Source organism: Nicotiana tabacum, chromosome 3 (genome assembly GCF_000715075.1).
Source record: "Nicotiana tabacum cultivar K326 chromosome 3, ASM71507v2, whole genome shotgun sequence".
In the NCBI taxonomy this organism is placed as follows: domain Eukaryota; kingdom Viridiplantae; phylum Streptophyta; class Magnoliopsida; order Solanales; family Solanaceae; genus Nicotiana; species Nicotiana tabacum.
The window spans coordinates 211,790,014-211,814,826 of record NC_134082.1 but is presented as its reverse complement, the minus strand read 5'-3'; the positions used below and the strand labels follow the sequence as shown (position 1 = coordinate 211,814,826).

At 36.2% G+C, this 24,813-nt stretch overlaps 2 protein-coding genes across 4 annotated transcripts; both read left to right on the top strand.

The window, feature by feature from the left end:
* The first annotated feature begins 9,937 nt into the window (after window positions 1–9,937).
* On the top strand, window positions 9,938–19,981 carry LOC107817400 (protein DETOXIFICATION 24-like). 3 transcript variants are annotated; one of them, XM_075250553.1, is made up of 8 exons: window positions 9,938–10,400; window positions 11,859–12,118; window positions 12,570–13,111; window positions 13,326–13,412; window positions 13,510–13,566; window positions 13,667–13,905; window positions 14,049–14,167; window positions 19,109–19,981. In XM_075250553.1, the coding sequence occupies exons 3-8, from the start codon at window positions 12,576–12,578 to the stop codon at window positions 19,172–19,174; spliced, it is 1,104 nt and encodes a 367-aa protein (XP_075106654.1). In that variant the 5' UTR covers window positions 9,938–10,400; window positions 11,859–12,118; window positions 12,570–12,575; the 3' UTR covers window positions 19,175–19,981. The 3 variants fall into 3 exon arrangements, with proteins under 3 accessions (XP_075106654.1, XP_075106653.1, XP_075106652.1); XM_075250552.1 differs by having other exon boundaries at window positions 9,993–11,181; XM_075250551.1 differs by lacking the exon at window positions 9,938–10,400 and having other exon boundaries at window positions 11,980–12,118; window positions 17,668–19,981.
* LOC142179602 (transcription termination factor MTERF15, mitochondrial-like) lies at window positions 10,109–11,426 on the top strand. Its single transcript, XM_075250554.1, has one exon. It carries the CDS (start codon window positions 10,109–10,111, stop codon window positions 11,228–11,230), a length of 1,122 nt encoding a protein of 373 aa, XP_075106655.1. The 3' UTR covers window positions 11,231–11,426.
* Window positions 19,982–24,813: the final 4,832 nt, after the last annotated feature.

The following is a 24,813-nucleotide window of genomic DNA, read 5'->3' as shown; positions in this document are numbered from 1 at the left end:
GGGCGTCGAACCTCAGACAACGAAAATGTATAGTTAAAAATAGCTTTTAGATGAACCGACAACTATGACGTGGTTCAGGACATTGCAACCTCTCTTGCTACGAAATTTTGAGGGTCCTCAAAATTCTGCCCCGATTTGATGGGTTGACATTTCTGACTGTTGCTCGTGCGGGGAGCTAGGGAGTTCTTTATTCTTTGCCAAAGGAATGACTTCTTTGTGTTCTTGTATTCACATATTAATACGAGTTGGGAAGAAATTTCATAATTGTTCAAGAAATACTAAATTCCTTTCGTAAAAAGAAAGGTCAAGTAGCACATTTTCTCCTCAAATTTGATCTCGAAAAGACTTTTGATAAAATGGAGTGAGGGTTCATTAAAGAAACCTCACATTTCTTTAATCTCCCACCCATATTAATTTCTCTAATCATGTCCTGTATTACCTCGTCCACTATCTCACTTTTGATAAATGGTAATTGTGATGACCCAAAAGGTCATCCCGTATTTTGTAAGCCAAATCTGAGTTTCGAGGTCATGAAAACCTCATTTTATCTTACCTCGATTTGCGTGCACAACACGGGCATATAGTTAGGAAGCCTTTATGTGAAAACGGAGAAAAATGATAGTTTTGTTTTTGAAGTTTGATTTAGGTTAACCTTGGTCAATATTTTAGGTAAACGGATCCGGACCCGTGATTTGATGGTCCCGGAGGATCCGTAGAAATATATGGGACTTGGGTGTATATCCAAAATCAAATTTCGAGGTCCCAAGCCCGAGAAATAAATTTTTGAAAGAAATTGTTTTTCTGGAAATATAAAGGATTTTAGAAATTTGATTATGTTTGAAATCTATGGTATCGGGCTCGTATTTTGGTTTCGGAGCCCGGTACAGGTTCAATATGATATTTATGACATGTCTATAAAATTTGGTAAGAAATGGAAGTCGTTTGACGTGATTAAGACCCGTAGTTGTAAAGTTTGATATTTTGGAAGTTTTGGAAATTTTCTTTGATTTTGATACTAAATTCGTTGTTTAAGGTGTTATTTTGGCGATTTGATCACACGAGTGAGTCTGTAGGATGTTTTTAATGTTGTGTGCATATTTGATTTGGAGCCTCGAGGGCTCGGGTGAGTTTCGGATGGGCGTCAGAGTATTTTTGAACTTAAAAATCTGGTGTTTATAGCTGTTGCTGATGTCCAGGAAATTAACACTGTGCGAACGCATGGCACAGGGTGCGAACGCGGAGCATATGAATATTACTCTACGCGAACGCACCCATGTAGCCGCGAATGCGTAGAGCATTGTGGGGTCTAGGGGCTGGGTAGTTTTAATTCAATGCGAATGCATCCATGGGAATGCGAACGCGAAGGGTAGGAAAAGGGAAACTATGCGAACACACCTAGGTGGTCGCGAGCGCATAGCTTTAGAGAGGGGCTGGTGGCTGGGTAGAGTTAAGCTTATGCGAACGCATCCCTTTGGACGCGATCGCGAAGGGTAAAGGGAGGGGATCCTGTGCGAATGCACCACTCAGGTCGCGAACGCATAGGCTATTTTTGTCCAGTCATTTTAAAAACAGTAGCCATTACGAGATTTTTACCAAAACTCATAACTTCTTCATCTAAACTCCAATTTGGGCGATTTTTGAAAGGGAACTTCACTACAAAACCATAGGTATGTAGTCTTAGACTTGTTTTCTTCAATTTCCATTAACCCTCATTAGATTTCTAGGACTAAATCATGTTCTTAAGGGTAGAAAATTAGGAAATTGGGTAGAGTTAGGGCTTTTTGAATAATTGGAATTTAGACCTCGTTTTGGGGTCGGATTTCGACACTAATTGCATATTCGGGCTCGTGCGTGAATGGGTGATCGGATTTTGATCCGAACCTCGTATTTTGACCAAACAGGCCCGGGTTCGATTTTTGACTTTTTGGGAAGAATGATAGGAAATCTATAATTAAGCATTGGAATTGCATTATTTAGCGTTTATTGATGTTATTGAGTCAATTATTTCTAGATACAATCGATTTGGAGTCAAGTTCAAAAGGAAAAGCGGTGATTGAGGCTTGATTTTGGTCGTGGATATCGAGGTAAGTGTTTGACCTAACTTTAGCTTGAGGGAATAGGTGTTGAGTCTTGTTTTCTATGTGTTAATATCATGCTCAACATATATGTGAGGTGACGAGTACCTATACATTGGTGTCAAGTATGTCTGTGAGTCGGATATTATGAATTATGTGGTTTTCATTGATATTTACTGTGTTATAATTTGAATTTCACTTTGTGGTTGATCATTTTGGTGAAAATTCTTGGTAATGATTATTGTTTAGCATTAGTTTCGGTTGAGAAATCTTATGTAAAGATATGTAGTTGGGTGAGATTGGTTATAGTTGTGTCCCTTGCCGGGATGTTGTTATGTTGAACTATTATTCCATTGCCGGGATGTTATGATTTATGATATATGGTTCATATTATTCATTTTTCCTTGCCAAACTTCTGTTATTGATATTGTTTGGGTAAGGAAGAGTGTAAATCATGAAGGGTGATGTTGTGTATTGATTATTGTGAGGAAGAGTATAAAAGCACTAAGGGTAATGCTGTGTCGTATTATGATATTAAAAGCACGAAGGGTGATGCCATGCCGTTTCTATTGATTATTGTGAGGATGAGAGTAAAAGCACGAAGGGTGATGTCATACACTTGCATTATTATTTGGTGAGGATGAGAGTAAAAGCACGAAGGGTGATGTCGTGCATTGTTTTCTCTGTGTTGTTATTTCCTGTTGTTACTTTGATATTTGAACTGTTGTCTTATTTCGTTACTTCTGTTATTTGATATTTCTTTCCCCCCAGCATGTTCCCCTTTTTACTTGTACTTAGTTGGTTATTCTTGTTGTTATTATTTCTTCCGAATATTAGTAAATTGCACAGGTTGTCTTGGTTGTCATGTCCTAGCCTCGTCACTACTTCGCCGAGGTTAGGCTCGATACTTACTCAGTACATGGAGTCGGTTGTACTGATGCTACACTCTACATATCTTTGTTGTGCAGATCTCGGTACTGTACCCTTTGGACATTAGAGCGAGGAGGCTACCTTCAGTCCACGCAGAGATACCGAGGTAGTCATGTTGGCGTCCACAGGCCTTGACGTCCTCATATTTACTTTGTATTCTGTTCTAGTTGTTTCAGAAACAGATGTACTTATTTCATTCAGACTTTTATGTGTATTACTCATAGACAGTTCGTGAGTTGTGACTCCAATATTCTGGGATTTGGTTAGTTTTTGTGAAATTTTGTAAAGGTACTGTATGGAATTATATATATCTTGCTTCATCTTATATTGTTATTCATGTTAATATAGTAATTCACCTGCTTACAACTATTGATAAAGGAATAAGGTAAATTGAACATTCGCGTTGGCTTGCCGAGCGGGTTCAACGTTAGGTGCCAACACGGTCTCGACGGTGGGAAATTTGGATCGTGATAGCAATCCATCACCCTTATTTGAACCCTCGAGGGGCATTCGACAAAGCGATCCCCTCTCCCCATATCTTTTCATTTTGTGCATGGAACGACTATCCAGACAGGTTCACCAACTTGTAGATTACCAGAAGTGGAAAGCTATTAAACTTTCCAACCGGGGACCACAAATTTCCCACCTCCTCTTTGTTGACGATATCACTCTCACCTAATCACCACTACCGGTGTTCATAATATCATTGATACACTTACTCAATTTACTCAAAAATCTGGTCAGAGTATAAATTTTACAAAATCAAAAATTTTCTTCTCACGAAATGCCACCCCGCTGGATAAACGGTTTGTCTTAACTTCTTTCAATATGCGAGAAGGCAACCTTTTTGGAAAATACCTGGGATACCCTCTATTTGTTTTGAAAAATACCTGGGATACCCTCTATTTGTCAATAAAGCATCACCCTAGGATTTCTAATTCATCTTAGATAACTTTAAAGCTAAATTATCAAGGTGGAAGACAAAAAATCTTTCAATGGCAGGGTGTGCCGCCCTTATTCAATCCACTCTAAACACCCTCCCTAATTATGTTATGCAACTTATTAAACTACCAGTCCAAGTCATTTCAAAAATGAACTGCTATCAACGAGACTTTCTTTGTGGCACTACACCACACAAAAAAAGGATTCACCTAATAAATTGGTTTACAGTCCAAAAATTAAACACCTTGGAGGGATAGTATCACGACCCAGATTTCCCAACCTCGGGGGTCGTGATGGCGCCTACTAATGGGAGCTAGGAAATCCAAACCTTAACTACTTGCTACGCTTCCATATTGCTTCATTTTAACAAACACAAGGCGATAACATGATAATAGCGGAACTTTAAATAATTAAACGGAAGTCAACAATTAAATATCTTAAGTCTACATCTATTATAACTTTTAAAACCTCAAATACCCAAAACCTGGTGTCACAGTATCACAAACTATCTATGATTTCTACATACAAGGTTTGAAGAAATAACAGTATGATGTTTTTGAATAAAAGAAAATGAAACATGAAGTAGAGATAGAGGGAGACGCCAGGGCCTGCGGATGCCTGCAGTCTACCTTGGGTCTCCGGGTGGACTGAAGGAAGCACTCCAACTACTGTCCGAAAGCTGCTCCTGGATCTACACACAGTGCAGAGTGTAGTATCAGCACAACCGACACCATATGCTGGTAAGTGTCTAGCCTAACCTCGGCGAAGTAGTGATGAGGCTAGGACCAGACTACCAAATAAACCTGTGCAGTTCAAATGTATATACAGCGGAAAAAGAAATACAGAAAATAACCAGTCAATTTGGGAGGGGGAAACATGTTGTGGGGAGATAACAATTCCGAATAGAAAGCATCAAGTAAGGAAAGATACAACATAACTCGAATATCAACAAAGAATCAGAAATCAACAATTTGCACGGCATCACTCTTCGTGCTTTTACTCTCGTCCTCTCCAAAGCAATTTTATAATAAAAGTGTGCATGGTATCACCCCTCGTGCTTTTACTTTCGTCCTCACTAAATCAACCATATAATAAAGATGTGCACGACACTACCCTTCGTACTTTTACTCTATTTCCTTACCATATAATCAATGAAAATAGGTATGGAATGGTACATCGTACGACACGACATCACCCTTCGTGCTTTACACTCTTTACTCACAATAGCAAACAATGCACGACATTACCCTTCGTGCTTTAACACTCTTCCTCACCCAAACAACAATCACAAGCAAAGGGGCAAGGGAATAAACAGAGTAGTAATAGAGATCCCGACAAGGGAATAACAGTTAAACAATTAAATCCCGGCAAGGGAACAACATCAATAATCTCAACATCCCGGCAAGGGAAATAATCAACAAAGCAATAATATCCCGGCAAGGGGACAATTTAATAACTCTTTCTCTTTCTTTCACTTTTATTTCATAACTCACTTTGCCACTTGAGCCAATGCTCCAAAGGGTTCAATCATCTCATATACTTTCACAATTCATAATATAACTTGAGCCAATGCTCCAAAGGGTTCAATCATCTTATATACTTTCACAATTCATAATATAACTTGAGTCAATGCTCCTCGATGTTCAAAGGTTACAATTCCTTCCACAAACTTTCAACAACAATTAGAAATCATCACCAAGGTATGAAAGGTACAACAAAATCAAGATCTTCAAAATATAAAGACTCACAGTTATGTTAGACACCAACGTATAGATACTCATCACCATACCTATACGTCGTACTCAACAATTATCACGTAGAAAATAAGACTCAACTCCTAATCCCTCAAGCTAAGGTTAGACCAAACACTTACCTCAATGCCTCGAACAAAACTAAAGTTTCAATTATAGCTTTACCCCTTGATTCCTCCGCCAATTCGCTCGTATCTAGCCACAAGTTACTTAATTAAATCAATAAACGCTAAATGAATCAATTTGAATGCATGACAATGAGTTTTCAAAAATTTTACCCAAAAAGTCAAAAATCTCCCCCGGGCCCACGTGGTCAAAACCCGAGGTTCGAACCAAAACCCGATTATACATTTCCCCACAAGCTCAAATATGTAATTTGTTTTGAAATCGGACCTCAAATCGAGGTCCAAATCCCTAATTTTTGAAAAACCTAGGTTCTACCCAAAACACCCAATTTCTTCCATGAAAATAATTTATTTGAAGTTGAAATCATGTTAAAAAGATGTTAATAATTGAAGAAAATTAGTTAAAAATGACTTACAATTGATTTGGAGAAGAAAGGTTGTTTGAAAAACCGCCTCTTATGCTTTTGGGGTCTAAAAAAATGAAAAATAACTGAAAATCCCGTCTAAATATACTGCCCTCAGATGCCCTGTGCCGCACAAAATCAAGCGCGGCCACACAGGCCTTCCTGTGTTTTGCAGTGACAGGTCTTAGTATTTTGGCCATTACTTTCTCTACAGATGTTCAAATTGTGATTTCTTTACTTTTTGGAAACAAGACACGAAGGGCTACAACTTTCGTTTTTGAATCATCTCAAAATTTCTTATGGATCAAAAGATATAGGCTTCCGAAGTCGGACCAGTGAAATGTTCTTCACCGCGGACCGCACCAAAACTAGTGCGGCCACACATGCCCTCACCGTTGTCCGCACAAAATCCAGTGCAGCCGCACAAGCCCCTCCGTGGCAGCATTCCTATTTTTGCGGACCGCACTAGTTGGTTCAGAGGCCTTCCACCTCTCTGAACCTGCAACACCTATGTTTTTAAGCCTAAGACATCCCGGTACCTACCGAAACTCACACGAGCCCTCGGAACTCCAAACTAAGTGTGCATACTAACTCAAAAACATCATATGGACCTACTCGTGTAATCAAATCATCAAAATAACATCATGAACATCAAATTAAATCTCGAGATCAATGAAATTTTCTCAAAGCTTCTTTAAACATAAATTTTGCAATTTAAGTCTGAATCATGTCATATGACATCCATTTTTCACCAAATTCTACAGAAATGTCTTAAATCATATATAAGACCCGTACCGGGTGCCGAAATCAAAATACGGGCCCGATACTATCATGTTCTAATCGAATTTCATTTCAAATTTTTTTAAACAATTCCAAAAAATAATTTCCTTTGAAAATTCTTTCCTCGGGCTTGGGACCTCGGAATTCGATTCCAGGCATACGCCTAAGTCCCATATTTTCCTACACGGATCTGGTCCACTTACCCAAAATATTGACCGAAGTCAAATTAGCTCATTTCATAATCAAAACTTATCATTTTAGTGAGCACACATTCGCCCCCAGGGGTTGACACCTCAAATAAGAAAGTAGTAGTAAAATACACCATTTATGAATAATGAATTTATAACCTGGGAATTTTTGTCTTTAAAAGAAACGTTATCGTTTTACCATGAGTCCACCTTCTCCGTCGGTTAATTTACTACTCATATTTTTCTCATATTATTGCCATCCATATTTTAAAGGGGAATGCACCTAGTTTTCTGGAATTTTTTCTAATCGTCTGTCAGTAAGAAATTATATACAAAACAACTTCATTAAATTTATCTTATCTACAACTCATATTGTTTCAGTTCTTCTTTTAAATGACATATTTATCCTTGAATATACTGCAGAATCAAGTTAACAAACTAAATTATTAAAAGAAATAATTAAGTTTTGACTAATATAATTGAGGAATTTGTACCATTTAATCCAGAGAAAAAGAATAAAGGAATATTGGGGTACACAAAAAGAAGACAAATTGGAAAGGAAACAAATGACACAGACACATTCTCTCTATCGTTGCGAGACTAGATATATTCATTCATAAAGCTTATATAGTAATCACTTTCTTACAGCTATTCTGCAACTTTATATATCCTCTGACAAATTTAATTTAATACTTCTGCTGCTGCATTTGATACGACAATTTTTTTTTCGCAAAGAAATAAAAAAAATTATGCGTCTGTGAACCCATTGCTATAAGAAGTCGAGTCTAAGTGATTTTCCCGTTGCTACCTAGACATCGGCTGTGAATTCTGTGAAAGGCCACAAGACTAGAGCAAATACCCAAATCTGTTCTTACAAATTCAATTTTGCCCTAATAATAATGAAAGCTAATTCTTGGCCTAAATCCATACTTTAATAAGGGCCTTAATTTTTTCTTTTTTGTCTATAGTATAGTTATCTTGCAAAATATAGTATTAATATTACATTGCTTCTTTTTTTTCTTCTTTCTTTCTTTTTGTTTATAGTATAGTTATCTTATAAAATATAATATTAATATCCACATTGGTAAGAAAATTCAAGTTAATAATATGTTAGCCACGTATTTACAATTCGTTACCTTGCAACTTATTATAAAAAATGTTATTTATCAATACGAAGATTTGAGTATATTAATTTAAAGTTCTAAAATATTTCTATTGTTAAAAAATAGATAGTCTTTCTTTCTATTTTTATAAGGATTTTGTATTTTTTTATTTTTTCTTTTATAAACTTTAATATTGTCTAAACAAAAATAAGACAGTAAATTCACAACTAAAAATACTTTTGGGGTCCCAAAATTTAGGGGGCCTAAAGCAAAGACTTTACTAACTTCCCCTAGAGCCACCCTTGAGTTTAAGTTATATACATGATGCTGTAAATAAATTTTATATCAATTGCATAGTTTAAATAAATTGGTAGATTCCTACTCTACTTTTTAGGTTATCAGTTAAAATTAATTTTTATCTCTAATTATCTATTGTTCCAGATTTTTTTTATTTATATAAAATGTATGCATGTAACATAAGCTATCAGTTTGGCGAACAAAATATATCTTTAGTCTTGCCCTATATATGTGTTAGAAAGTCACCTAATATATACGAATATTAAATTTCGAACTCAATTATATTAGCTTTTAGTTTGTTGCCTTAGGGCATCTCCAATCTTTATCCATTTTTGGTCTCCAAAATGGGGATTTTCCCATTTTGGGGCCAACTTACTCCAACCATTCCCCTATTTTTTTCCCCAAAACTTTTTTATATTCTTCTATCTCTTCTATATTATATTATTATCTTTTATTTCAATTTTATTTTTTAATTTTCATCTTTTATTTTTATTAATTTGTAATTTCCACAATTAAAACATTCCATACAATTTTAAACAATGGTTGAGGCGATGAATAATGCAACCCAGGCAAAAAAGAAGTTTTGAATGTTCAAAAGGAAAAAGTAAGAGTAAAAGAAATGAAAGAAGAAAATAAAATTTTAATAATGGATGTGAATTCTATTGTCGATCTGACTCGTCGTGAATTTATGCGATAAGAACAACAACGAATAATGTATAAAAGAAGTCAAGAATATTCACAATCACAATCACAATAATCCTCAGCCCCATTCAGTCAATACTATAATGATTTTGGTGTATCTGGAAACGACATAGCTCCCTACTAAGTTATTATACAATTTACCATAGTTTCAATTTTTATGTATTTTAATTTAATATATTTTCAATTGTCATGTATTTTCAATTTTAATGTATTTTCAATCTTCACTTTTCAATTTTAGCAACATTTAATATTTTATATTCGCACCTTTCAATTTTAGCAACATCTAATATTTTATATTTGCACCGTTCATTTTTTGAGATAATTATATATTTTTTGTACAATAATAACTTATAATAAAATTAACTTATAATTTTACATAAAAATAATAAATGCACAAAAATTAATTTATCAAAATTATACACCAAAATTAAAATATAAAATTAATATTATAAAAGTATTATATAAATATAATTAAATATATATAAAGAGATAAATTAAAAGATTAAATAATAAAATAATAATAAATAATAATGGGTTAGATGAATAGTGTAACTCATACTTGAGGAACACTATTCATCCCTATTTTGAGGACAAAAGTAGAGGAGGCGTGGAACTAAATTAGCCCAAAAATTACCCCTATCATGGCAAGGTTGGAGATGGCACCCATAAAATTCTGAGCCAAACTTAAACTCCTTACTAATAATGACGGTTTTTTTTCTTTTTCCAACAGAGGTATTCAAAAACTTTGAGAGCGTCACAAGCTAGAGCAAGTAACCAAATCTGTTGTTACAAATTCAATTTTGACCTAATAATGAAATCTAATTTGAATGCTTTCATCCAATTCCGTTTCCTATTCTCCACTACTAAAACCCTTCGTTCCTTAAACCCTGCCAGATTCCTCTCCATAGGTGGCTTGCCTTATCGTGAAGCCCAAGAGGACCAAACAGAAAGCCTCAGTACTCCTTCAACAGATCCTTCAGATTTGTTAAGGCGATGGGGCTGCACTGCTGATGATATTTCCAAGATTTTTCAGCGCCGCCCATCTTTGCGCAGAATGGAACACAAAAACCTTCAATCAAAGCTCAAAATACTCAGCGATTTAGGTATTGAATCCTCTGACCTTACCAAGATTCTTAACTGTCGTCCTCGTTTCCTTAATTGTCGTATCAATCGTTGCTTAGAGGAGCGCCTTGAATTTTTCCAGACTTTGTTTGGTACCAAACAAGTTCTTCTCAAGGCTATTGTGAGAAATCCATCGTTGCTTACTTATGACTTCCACAAACAGATTAAACCAACTGTAGCATTTTATGAACAATTGGGTCTTAGCAGAAGTGATTTAATCTCCATGCTTTTAGCTCGACCAACTCTCATACCAAGAAGTTCCCTGGATGATGAGAAGATGGATTACATTCGAAGAACCGGCGTGGAAAAGGGTACTAGGATGTTTAAACATGTGATTACGTTGTTTGCTATTTCACGGTCGGAGACTGTCCGACAGAAGGTGGCTAATTTGGAGAAATATGGGTTTACTGAAGATGAGGTTTTTAGGCTTTTTGGACGGTCTCCTTTTTTGTTAACATTATCTGTTGATAAGGTTCAAAGGAACATGACATTTATATTGGCTACAATGAAGCTTTCTGCCAGTTTGGTTCTTGATAACCCATGTTTGCTTTTCTTGAATTTGGAGACCGCCATAAAGCCAAGGTATTTTGTAGGGGGTAAGATAGATGATATGGGTCTGCTTCCTCGTGTGAAGGGTCCTTCGTTGTTAAGAGCAATGAGGATGACCGAAAAGCGCTTCATCAAGGCCTTTATAACTTGTCATCCGGAGGACGTGGCTCGTGAACTGATGGAGTACTACGGAAGCGTTAAATGTGTTAGAAGGTTGGCAGAATCCTCCAAAAAACATTTGTGCAAAGGATTCCCCTTTTGAGAACAGAGGCTTCTCCAACTATTATTTGACTCCGTTTCTTATTGAATTCCTTTTCATTTTCATTGACTAAAAGCAGATTATACATGTATCATTGACTAGCTGTGTATGCTTGATTGTTGTTTTGAAGTATAGTCAATAAGAATGATATTCTGTTGGCGGAGTGGATGGAGACTAATGATATAAAGTTACCTTGTGATATAATGTATTTCATATCCATATTTATTTCTAGCCAAATGCAAAAGTATTGAAATGCCTGACTTGTTATTGATAATGATTGGTCTTTTCCTTGTTAAGACATTATGTTTGTGTATGAGTTCACTGAAGTTATGACGCCAATTATAGTGATTTAACTAGGGGATAGTGTCTTTTTTGTTGTTAAGTGGCATCCGAGTTTGTATTACTTCTTTGTTGAATCAACTGGTAGAGATGTGATTCTTAGAGAACTATATAGAAGCAATTGTTTATGGGTTTTGGACCCCATTGTGATGTTCTTACCTAGATTTTGTTGATTCTTAAAGTATAACATGCCTCAGCTCTCCCCTATAGACCTTCCTGAGTGTTAGCTAAAATTGGCAGTCTCAACAAATCAGTGATGAGGGTAAGATGTTTCTACTGAATTTGCTTTCAGTTGCTTATACTTGAACTTCCAGAGGTATGGAAGCGAGGCTACTTGATTCACAAATAGAAAAGGTCGATGACTTAAAAGGGAGAATCTACGACGAGTCTAAGAAGATATGGAGAGTTGCATTACCAGGAGTACTATCAAGAGTAGCTTCATTTGGAACTATAGTTGTCACACAATCATTCATTGGACACATTAGTGAATTATATCTTGCTGCTTATGCGCTCGTACAAACTCTTACAGTCTGATTCGTCAATGGTATACTGGTAAGTTTGCTCCTGTTATCTTTTATTACGATCTTCTTATTGTCCAGAAAATGTACCATGTACATCATATATAATGTGCTTGTTCCTGTTGTCTGATAGAAAATTATGCACGATATTGTATAAATGCAAACATAACAACATAATGCAGAGTCAGAGTAGTGTCGTTCATAGAGAATCATATCATGTTTCAGACTCTAGATTCTCTACCTTTTGGTATACTGCTTGAATACAGGAGATTTTCCTGTTATAAAATTATTTACCTTGTCACAAATAAATTTTTTTTAATGCAGACAGAGGTGTATGTGTAATGTAGGTCATGTAACATATATAAGGACTAATCGAAAGCCACCTGACGGTTAGAGTATTGACTTATGAGATCTTAAGGCGTGTCATGGGCTAGTTGATATAGTTAATTCTCACATTTGCTTGAATTTTGTGTTTATTGTGGTAGATTGGAATGTCAAGCGCGACAGAAACGCTTTGTGGACAAGCATATGGAGCAGGGCAGTATCATATGATGGGAATCTACTTGCAAAGATCATGGATTATTGATTTCATGACATTGACCATCTTGCTTCCGTTTTTTATCTTTGCCACTGCAATATTTAAGCTACTCGGTGAGAATGGATCAATTGTGGAAGCTTCTGGATACGTTTCCTTCTGGTTCATTCCCTTTGTCTACAACTTCGTATTTAGCTTGACGATCCAGATGTTCCTTCAAGCACAACAGAAGAACATGATTATTGCTTGGCTATCTATAGCACAATTTGTAATCCAAATTCCATTGTCTTGGCTACTGGTTATCAAGCTAAACTATGGAGTCCCTGCTGCCATGATTGCGTTGAGCATATCATCGTGGTTTGTAGTGGTCGGGGAGTTTGTGTACATCTTAGGAGGTTGGTGCCCTAACACATGGAAAGGATTCTCTTCAGCAGCGTTGAAAGATATACTACCTGTCGTGAAGCTTTCAGTATCCTCCGGTATCATGGTTTGGTAAATCCTTTTCCTTAACTTATTATTCTCGATTTTTTCGTTAAACATTCTTGATGTGCATGAGCAGTGCTTCACCAGTAATACGGAGTTTAAAAGCTATATCAAATTGTTGATAAGTTAGACCTTCGACCAAATTTAAACTTCATTAAACATATTTATAATCTGGAAAAGACCCGAGGGGTTAATTTGTTTTTGTTTTTGGATGTTTTCACAGCTTGGAGCTATGGTACAATGCTGTTCTGGTCCTGCTCGCAGGATATATGAAGAACGCCGATGTTGCTATATCTGCCTTCTCTATCTGGTGAGATTTTCTTTTTCTTTTCCTTTTTTTTATATGGATTATTTCATTTTGTTTGCTGCACAAAGAACATCTTGATCAATTTAAAATAATGTTGCAGCCTCAATATCAACGGATGGGAGTTTATGATAAGCCTTGGCTTTCTTGGTGCTGCTTGGTACACGACTATTTCCCTATGAAACATTGATATCCATTTCCATCTAGTGTTTAGCCACCTTCCATTTTGAGTTTTTTCCTTCAATTGTTTCCTTGTACAGTGTCCGGGTTCCAAATGAACTCGGGAAAGGAGACGCTAAGGTTACAAAATTCTCCATTAAAGTCTTAGTGGGCACTTCAGTTATAATTGGATTGTTCTTCTGGATTCTGTGCTTGATCTTTGGCAACAAGCTTGGTTACTTATTCAGCAATGAGAAGGCGGTAGCTGACAGCGTCGCAGACCTTTCTACTTTACTCGCATTTTCAATTTTGCTCAACAGCATTTATCCTGTACTATCAGGTAAGTTTATTATCCTCTGAAATAGCTCGAAGTCGAAAAAAAAAAAAAATGAGAAAGTTGACAAAGTTACCAAAAATGTTTGAAAGAATGTATTGTGTGTTTCATAGTATTTCTTGACACTTAAAATTTTGTAAATTTCATAGGTGTGGCAGTAGGAGCAGGTTTACAAAGCACAGTTGCAATCATAAATCTGTGTTGCTTCTATTTGATTGGAGTACCTATTGGAGCTTTGCTTGGTTATGTGGTTCATCTTCAAGTGAAGGTAATTTTCACTTAAAATCAAGGATCTCTAGATTCCTTTAACGTGACATTTTTGAATTTGAAACCGTCTAAGGTTAAGTGTGAGATTTAGAGCGCCTTTAAAAAAAAGAGCAGCTTGGTGTACTAAGCTCCCGCCCCGGGAATGAAGTAAGAAAAGCTCTGGTACCCCCTATCTTACAACCCTGATGCTAGACCTCCAGACCTTCCTATCAAGGGCTATGTCCTCGAAACTCCGCATTCTTGCCATGTCCTGCCTAATCACCTCTCCCCAATACTTCTTAGGCTGCCCTCTACCTCTGCTTGAGCCAGCCACCGCCAGCCGCTCACATCTCCTCACCGGGGCACAAAATCTACCAAGAAGCATCTTTAGTTGAGCACAAGAGAAAATTTAATAATGTATTCGTGTCTTTCTACAGGAGAATTGAACTTTAAGATTGGCTGCAACATATCATTTTCTATGCTTATAGGTTTGTGCTTATGTTTTAGTTAGCTTCCAGCTTTCACTTTGGTTTTATCAATTCCTTTATGTGTTTAGGAAGGAATCTCCACTATTTCCAGCATTTCTGTTTCATTTAGAAGATCACTGCATTTGGACATTTTTATTTGATTGAGAAAGTAGTATTCTTTAATTAATTTCTCAAAACAGTTTTCTGATAAGCGAAATACCCTGCAACTATACCTCTCCCAGGACACTACATTTCTTTCCAGCTTCAGTGCCATTGTGTTTAACGTTCATTCAAATTTAGAACCCACAATAATGCCCCAAGTACACTTGATTAAACTTCACTTTGATTAAAATATACAAGGAGAGTAACAAAATAATTGTAGATCCATCCAAGACAATCCCACGCTAGATCCCACATTTGAAACGAGGTGTTTTATTGTGAGTTAAAATTGATACTGTCAAAATCTGTTTAAGAACTATGCCAATTCAAACGAGTTGCTGTCATTTTCTAATATTGGTTTCTGAAGTGTTCTATATAGAGTGGGAAAGTGATTCAGAGATCCCATATTAACTTTGAATTATGTTTTAGATGAGTGTTACAATTTTGTCTATTATGAGTTTTGTGTGTGAATATATGCAGACAATAATTTAAATGTGTTCATCATAAAAGAAATTGCTCCTATTATATATTTCTTTTCTATTATATAGAAGAGCCAAGTGTGGTCGACCAAGGGTAAAATTGTCTTTACAATCTCAGTCTAGAAATGTCTTTTCGTTCCCTTTTTCTTCTCTTCGTCTTTTCCATCTCTGCCAGGCTTTTTTAGCTTCATTTGCCATAAAATATGTACTCCTACTCGGCTGGCGACAAACCAAAGCCCATGGATAAATATAATGGAGATTTTTGTGTCTGTTTCTCTTAGCTCTTTCCTTTTCTTTTTCATTCTTTTCTTTCCTAAGTTTCCTTTCCAAGGACCATACTGGAATTTGGGTCTACTTCTGAATTTGATCCTAATTAAGTAGTTTCCTTTCGAATATATGTGCATTCCACCTTTACTTCCTATATTTGCATTATGTATTCTCTGTTTCTTTTATTACACTTTCTAGCCATCGATACCAATGCTGTAAATTTGAATATCTGTATCTTGTCTCCTTCCTTCCAACTTATGAAAGTGTGACATAGCTTCTTCAACAAGTACATTCTTAAAATAACCACCAAGCAAAATGCAATGAGAGCATGAATCCGGTACGTGCCCCGCTGATATCATCTGAACAAAGAATTTTTGTGCAGAGGTAGTTCTTCCAAGTTAAAAAAGACCATGCAAGATAATACTGTAGGCAGGAATATCACGTTCAATCCCTTTTGAGAAATTTCAAGAAATAATTGCATGGCCTCGTCCACCTTTTTGTTCCTACAATATCAATTTATTAGAATGCTATAGCTAATAATACTAGGCTCAATACTCTTATCTACCATGGAATTAAAAAATTTCCTTGCTCTCCATTGACCACACATACAATATCCGTCCACCATGGAATTAAAAAATTCCCTTGCTCTCCATTGACCACACATACAATATCCGTCCATTATCACACTGTAGGCTAAGTTGCTCGGACTCGGGCGCGGGTATCCAATACGGAGACGGATCCAAGTATCGGATTCGGCAAGATCTAAATTTTAAGATTCGGGGGTGCAGATCCGGATATGGATACGGGTGCGGGAATTCGGCTAATAAAAAATAGAGCTATGAAAATATTGCAAATTTTGAGAGATATCTGTGAAAAACTTACATGAATATTGTGGAATTCAATCTTTCATTCTCCAAGATGGACATTATTCTTTCTTTCTCCTAAATCTGTTTTATTTTTTATTTTGAAAATCAAAATCTCAATTTTTCTTCTAAAGTTGTCCTTGGATTCCGGTCATAGTGTCCGAAGTCAGTTGACCGTATCCGTGACGTATCCCGCTCCTGCTCCTGTCCCGGTCTCGTATCGGGATGGGGACGACATCAAAATCGAAGAGTCCGCGCAACTTAGACTGTCGGTGGTCTCATCAGGGTCTACACCTTTTTCAATCATGTTTGTCATTATTTCCTCTGCGTCTTCAACTTTTAATTCTTTGCATAGTCCATCAATCAACAAGTTGAAGATGCACACATCTGGATGAATATTAAGATGTACCATCTCAAATAACAAATTCCTAACCTTTTCCCACTGACCAAACTTATTGCGGGGAAAAGAGTAGTACCAGTTCCAACTCATATAAGGACAATTTTCAAAAGACACCTAATTGCTGAAGCCTAATTAACATTGCATAAAAAAGAAGCCAAGACCCGATAACTAATGCCACGACAAAAATAATTCTCATCCAAGTTAATCATACATAATAAGCTATCCATTTGTATAAGGAACTCATTAAAATTCACCATGGGACCTTCAATGTACGACAAGAAAGTGAAGGGAAAAAAGAGAAGTATAGTAATTATAAGATTTGAGAGATAATAAAGATAAATGTCAAAGATAAAATTATTTCCTATCCAGCTCATTCACAGAATACTTGTTTATATAAGAAATTTACTTCCTATCCAAGTCACTCATAGAATACCTATTTATATAAGAAACACAGTCAAAATCCACCTCCTACCTTCAAGAAAATGAAGTGAAAGAAAGGAAAAGTTAAAAGCAACAGAGGAGGAAACAAATCATCAAGAAAATCATGAAAGCAACAAACTGGCAACATAGTAGATTAACTATCAAAGAACATAAAAAAATAGCAAAAGCTAAAAATATGTATAAATCTCAAGCAGCAAGAAAGAGACACTACCCATGTTATTCAAATAATAGAACAAAAATATGATTGACTTGCATATTACCTGGGCCAATTACTGTTCCCCACAAGAAAGAATGGAAAAAGGAAAAACTAAACATATCAGCTAAACGTTTTAGTTTCCGTTTCAATAGTCATTTCTATACCCATTTTGAATACATACCCATTATTTTCCTCTTCATCTCTTAACTATCTATTATTGTACTTCTCACCTATATTCTCTTCTTTTTAGACAAGAGGGGTTACTCTGATGGTAAGCAACCTCCACTTCCAACCAAGAGGCTGTGAGTTCGAGTCTCCTCAAGAGCAAGGTGAGAAGTTCTTGGAGGGAAGTATGCCGGGGGTCTACTTGGAAATAGCCTCTCTACCCCAAGGTAGGGGTAAGGTCTGCGTACACACTACCCTCCCCAGATCCCACTAAGTGAGATTATACCGGGTGGTTGTTGTTGTTGTATCCCATAGATTCTTCAATCAAGTAAAAGATAAATAAACAAATTTCATAAAAAAAAGAAGTCAAAACCATATACTTACAAAATTAACCTCCAAATTTTAAGTAAACGTCTATACTACCAACAAACACATTATTGTTATTGTATTATTAAAGAAACTAACACATATACTATAATTTTAGAGAGTTACACTTTTCAAAACACCAACCTAGTCATTTTACATCCTATTTGAGTTACATGTGGTACAACTCAAAATCCGTTTCATTTCTTAAACATCTGGACTTATCCTACTCATCCGATTTTACTCTTTTCTTCACAATTGCAGTTCATCGGTAAGTAAATTCCCAAAAGACGAAATACCTTTAAATAGACTAATCAGATTACTCATCAAAGTACCCCCAACCGATTCTTTAGGTTTGCTTAAAGCAACATTATAAACAAAGCAGTAGCAAAGAACCTGCGCAAATACGCACAATTTCCTGAATACTGTTGAATTAAACCTTTTTTTTTTTTTGAGCTCATAAAGGTCTTTTCTGTACCTGAGCAAATACAACATTAGGAACAGCCTTGTTCATCTTCCAGAAGGAAAGCTCCAGTATGAGAGATTCTCTTTTTCTGCTATATACAGATGCAGTTATTAGATCGTGATCCTGCATCTAAAGTTACATGTTATAAAAAATCATAATTTGAGGGATACTAACTGGCCGTATTAACATTAAGAAAGTGCCAATTAGACATTAGAACTATTAGTTAACAAAATTTCCAACACAATTATTGAAACCTCTATTTCAAATTTTTAGCCTTTAATGCAATATTGCATATGAGAATTTAAATTTAACACCTTACGGTAAAGTTCCTTATTTTTTTCTTTTTGATGCAGTTTCTCAAGTCAAATCTTTCAAAATGCGAAAATCAAAGAGTAAATAACATAAGAATTAAGTATGTCAAAAAAGAACAGAAGATCTTGTTAATATGTAATTAAAGGGATCGAATTTCCATAACCTACAGAAAAGTCAAACAACAGTCCTTTTAAAAAAAACAAAAAATGAGCATAGAAATACATACCAAAAGTGTCGAATTCAGCTCTCACGTAAACAACACAGTTCTTCTATTTAAGACAAATTGCCAAACACCTTGGTTGCGTATGAGATCTTGTCTCTTTCTTCACCATTTTTGTCCTAGATGGAAATTCATTATGCCCAAATCGTGTTTAAACCTATGCAGAAAATTTTCCAAACATGCATGTGCAAATCAGACATACACAGTGGAAGAACTCACCGAAGAGAGTAGTGAATAAGAGATACCCAACAAATACCCAATACCAACACATGGGTGCAACAAACAAAGAAAGACTTAGAAAATTCTGCTAAACTCCGAACCAAATATAGCACAGTAGCACACACTGAAGGAAAATTAGAGAATTTCAAAAGGAACTCAAAAATTAAGGCTTGTGCAAAAATGGTAAGCTTGAAGCTCTTGTTATTTTTGGAAAGCTTTCTCTGACAGGTTTACATCCTAACGTGATAACATACACCACAACAATTGATGGAATTTGTCGAGAAGGGTTGTTAGATGAAGCTAAAGATATGCTAAGAAAAATGGAAGATAATGGTTGTTTGCCAGGCAACACAACTTACAATGTTATTGTGCAAGGATTTCTTAGAAGTAACAATGTTAGTGAAATGAAGGCTTTTTTAAATGGAATGACCGGGAAGCCCTTCTCTTTTGATGCAACTACGACAGAGTTATTGATACACGCTATAGCGGAGGATCCTTCTTTGCTTAACAAATAAGAAGTGATTTTTTTTCACTTAGCTTATTCAGCTTTACTATTGCTATTATTCAATTTCCTTTCACTTTCGCAAAATTAGTAGCATCTGGAATTGCTAAAACTAAGAAAATGGCACTAAGCTTTCCAGGCTAGCTTGTTGAAGAGATACATATCTGTTTGAAATTCTCTCATGTAATTGTTTGTTTCTTTATCTTAGAATATGAAATCCCTCTCTGTATAATTTGGACTATATGGCTAGAAAGAAATCACAGATGTTGTAATTGGAAAAAGAGCATATTGCAGTTGTTAAATATACGTTTCTTCAATACCTGTATGTAGGGTTCTTCTCAGAAGTGTAAAGTTGTATGATGCAACTAGCCACGTGGCTTTGGTCTAATGGTAAGAGTACAACTTTTGATGTGTGAGTTAGGCACATGTTAAGGGTTCGAATCCTACGACAAACAAAAGCTTAGTATTTAAGTAGAGAAGAGCAGGGGGCGGGCCCATTTATCCACCGAATTATAAACCGTGCTCCACTAGCCCTCGAGATCTCTCAGTTATAAAAAAAAAAGAAGTTTATAAATTTTGTAATGTGAAACTTTTTGATTTGGATTATAAGCTCTTTTTTTTGAATAACAGTGGTGTTGGGACCACCTTGCTCGCACCTCGTATATTTGCTACAATATTTGCATGTCTAGAAGCTACAACTGATAGCTCATTCTGAATATAGCACCTGTTTTAAAAGATGGCCCGTGGTGATATATCAAAACATGGATAATTTATCTTTTTGTGAATCAATAACAGTTGCATGTAACTTAATTACTGTTGCTATGGGAATGTGCAGAATTCAGAAATAAGTAGTTCTTCTGGAGATGCATCTCAGTTGACATCTTTGGACTTTACCTTATTATGTTGTATACTAGCCAACTTCATCATTTTCTATATCTCTGAGAATCAATGGAAATTGTCTACAGATTTGTTTCATTACTAGAGATATACAGAATCTAGTTAAAGTTCTTCAGAAAATGTATTCTGGTTGGCAAGGTTGACATCTTTGCTACTGCAGAAATCAATGGTTAGACCATTGCATCTTGATGCTGAATCCAAGACTTATTCCCCGAATCACAATCTGAATCCGATATCGTCAAAGTCAACTCTTACTCAAACTTATGAACATTCCAAACCTTCAAATTTTTAATTTTCGCCAATTAGTGCTGAAACCTGAAGTCATTTATTAGGGTAGCTTGTGATGTTATTTTGATATTGTTGTGTTTTCCTCCAATTGCTTTTTATGTGTGTCAGGGTGCTTTATAGCATGTTTGACCAATTTTTTCTAAAGCCAAAAAAAATGCTTATTTTCAGAAAAGAGTGCTTTTGAGCAGAAGTAGAAGTAGTTTTGGAAAAGCAGAAAAAAGTAGTTTTTTCCCGAAAGCACTTTAGAGAAAAATACTTAGAAGCACTTTTTAAAAATTTGGCCAAACATTAATTGCTGCTCAGAAGTGCTTTTCAAATTAACACAAATTGTTTCTTACCAAAATTATTTTTGAAAAAAATAAACACTTATCAAAATAAACTGATTTTTGAATTTTAGCCAAATAGGCTATTAGAAGGATTTGACAAAGTAGCAGTTAGTGACTTCTGCAAATGGTTTGAATATTTCGGGCATGGAACAGTGTCACATATATGGGTTGAATTCAATATTTAAACTTAATGATTTTATGGTTCTGAATTCTTTAAAAATATGAGTTTAATATTAATGTTTATAATATTTTCGACATTTTCACGCTTGTAATTTTTTGTTATAAGACCCTTGTGGTTCAATCCTTCTTCGGATCCCGCACAAAGCGGGAGTTTTAGTGTACCCGGCTGCCTTTTTAGCTCTTTGTTATAAGAATGGATGGTGTGGGAACTCCTTTTTCACGTTCCGGTTTTTTGTGAGTTTTCTTTAGTGACTTTCAGAATCTTGTAGAACTAATCATATCAAGTTGATACTACAGTAATATTTAACATTTTTATTGAGTTGATGGGCTTAAATCAGACGAGGTACCACAACCAAAGTGGATGAGTAAATTATTATTATGTGTCATTGAACTTAGGTGAGTGTGATGTCTCATGTCAATCGAACATCATTACTCTTTGCTTCTGTACTCTCGAGCCCACGTATTGATGTTTGTTTAGGAAACATATGTAACTTATATATAATGATAATGTAAAGACTTTTTACACTATTTTTCAGGTTAGTCTTACGCTTACATTATTTTTCAGGTTATTAGTCTCAATTTTTATGAACATATACTTGTACTATTATTTAGCTGGTTTTAAAATGTTAAGTTTTCTCTTCGAGAGTGCAGACATGAGACAAGTGTTATGCTTCAGGAACAAGGAAAGAAAAAAAATCAAGCACTATACAAATTGTCTGGCTGAAAATCCTTCGAGATTATGTGCAGACGAATTGAAATGGTATAATGTGATGCGTGAGGATTCATATAATAAATATGTTAAGGACTGAAAACGTAATTGTTGTAATTTCAATTACGAGAAGAGTTACTACCATATACTCTTGCCTATTCTCATTAGGTCATTTCCTGTTCATTGATCTGTTACCTTTTATATTAGAAGAATCAACTTAAATAATTGTTCACTCAATCACTTATACAAAAAATAATCGGTATATATATACACTTTTTTATAAGCACAAAGTTCAAGTTAATAACTCAATTTCTTTCCTTTTTTTAGTTTAATTATCCGGTATTTGGAATTTAATGTACCAACTAATTTAGGTTCGACTCTAATTGTTGTTGCTGGTAAGGATCTTGTTTACCCTAAAATTTGGATAACAATTAAATTTATAATGTGATTTTAAGAATATGTAATTTCACTTAATATCAACTGATAAACAAGAAGATTAATAATAGTAATCAACAGTAAAGTAAAGCAAACCGGTGTTTGAATAGGACTCAGCCCTCGAGTTAGAGTACCCTCGAACTGATTAGTGCAAGAACAATTAAAAATGTAGCAAGCTATGAACGAGAGTGGAAGCGAGAAAGAGAAGTGTATTGCTTTTATGTCTATCAACAATGTGTCTTGCAAATGATTAGAACTCCCTTTTATACAATAGAGGAATTCCACTCATGGTATAACTCTAATTACAGAAGGAAATCCCATGATTAGCTGATTAACCGTTTCTAATTTGATCCATTTTGAAATTCACGCCATGATCCTCGACCAGTCACGGATATCTCGCCTTTCTGTTATTGTGCTATCTTCGATCTTACTCAATGTCTGTCTCATTTGGCTCCGATTGCTACTAGCCTCGATCTTGGCAGGTACCTCGATTCTGCACTCGGTACCTTATCCTTGTATTTTAGTTTGTTCCGTAACGAAGTTGTCCTTCGATGCAACCTCTTGGTCTCAGTCAAATAGTAAAATCGGATGGGCCCGGTTTTAATCATATACAGATAATCCCATCGTTTTTTGGAGTGTAATGACAAGAAACGAATTGAGCCTTCGATTTTTTACCTCGAACCGTCATGAAGTCATCCCGTGACTTAAGCGACAGAAGTAACTGAGACGTCCCGTCAGTATAGTTCCCCTAATCATTAATGAGTGTTAGTTGGTGGTCGGCCACTAGTGCTTTTGATCCGTCGCCGTAACTCCCATAAATATGTCATCTCCTCATTGATTCAAACTTTACTTTCACTTTCTTTCAATCTCCGAAGCTTTTACCTCTCCACAGTTCTTTCCTTCTACAAATCTTAAGGTTTCGCTATTAATTTTTTCTTAAACATCAAGTCTTATTACCTTCTTCTTTCTTCAAACTCATACAAAAATGGAAAAAACATCGAAATCGGTACCGCAAAAAGAAGCTGCTTCATCCTCAATCGGCCGTCGGGAAAACGCCGGTAAACCCTCTTTGAAGAGTGTATTCCTTGGGGGGAGGTGTGCGTTAAACTCCGACTTCAAAACCGACAAGGCTTCGTCGGTTCCAAGTCGGTGCGAGCCAGTGTCGAGATATATATGCTTGATAATTGAAGGATACCTCGAGCGGGAAAAGAAGAACTGCAACTGGGGGGATAAAGAGGTGGTGATCCCGACCCCCGAAGAAGACATAACTACCCATATGGAAGGGTTTCTAAGTATTTGCACTTACCCTTTCACACCAGGTCCCCTTGGCCCCGTCATTGTCAACTTCTATCGTCAATATCAAACAACCTTAGGCCAAATCCATCCTTCCTTTTGGCGAATAGTCATCCTGCTCCGATTCTTCTCGAGCAAAGTCGAGGGGATGTCTTTCACCCTCGACTACCTCATTAGATTGTACAACCCCTGTCTTTAACGAGGCGATTGATTAAACTCCAGTGTCGAGCTACCAAGGTGTTGTTCTCGAGCATCGATGAGGACAAAGATCGAGGCTGGATGGGCAGGTTCATTCGAGTGAGGACTTCCAACCTAATCAAGACAGAGAAGATGCCATTTCCCTAAAAATGGAACATGAAGCGTAAATATTATCTCACTGCTAGCTTTCATGCATTATTTCATTCCTTTGCTTTTTCTCATTAATATTTTCTTTCATGATGTAGCGGTTGCTTGGATGCCTCGTGTGATTCCCAACCTCGAGAACTAGGTTCGAAACCTTGCCTCGACCTCCACATACGTCGAGCGTTGTTGGCGTTATTTAGCAAAAGGCTAGGGGGGGGCAATAACCATGGTAAGCTCGCTTTTGCGTATTTGAGTATTCGATTAAGGTGCCCTTCTTTTACTTATTAATTTCATCGTGTACAAGTTTGGGCAAGGATGCGGTCATGAGGCCCCTGTCTGGTAAGGAGGAGGTTTCGACCTCGGTTCCGATGCCGGCGAAGGACAAGAAGAGGAAAATGACCTTAACCTCCGAGGATCCAAAGCCTAAGAAAAATCCGGTTCGTAAGCCAAAGAAAGACATTGTTTCCCTTCCTGTGGATGTGATCCAACGGCTAAGGGAGGAAGAAGAGGAAGATGAAGATGATGGCTCGGAGCTGGTGACCCGAGTGAAGAAAACCATCAACGCCCCAAAGACCGCTGAATTGGTGGTAGTTGGTGAGGCCCGCCTCCGGCTGAAGGGGGTTTTATAGAAGAACTCGGGTAAAGTCCCCGAGTCATCGAAGATCGAAGGTGTCCCCCA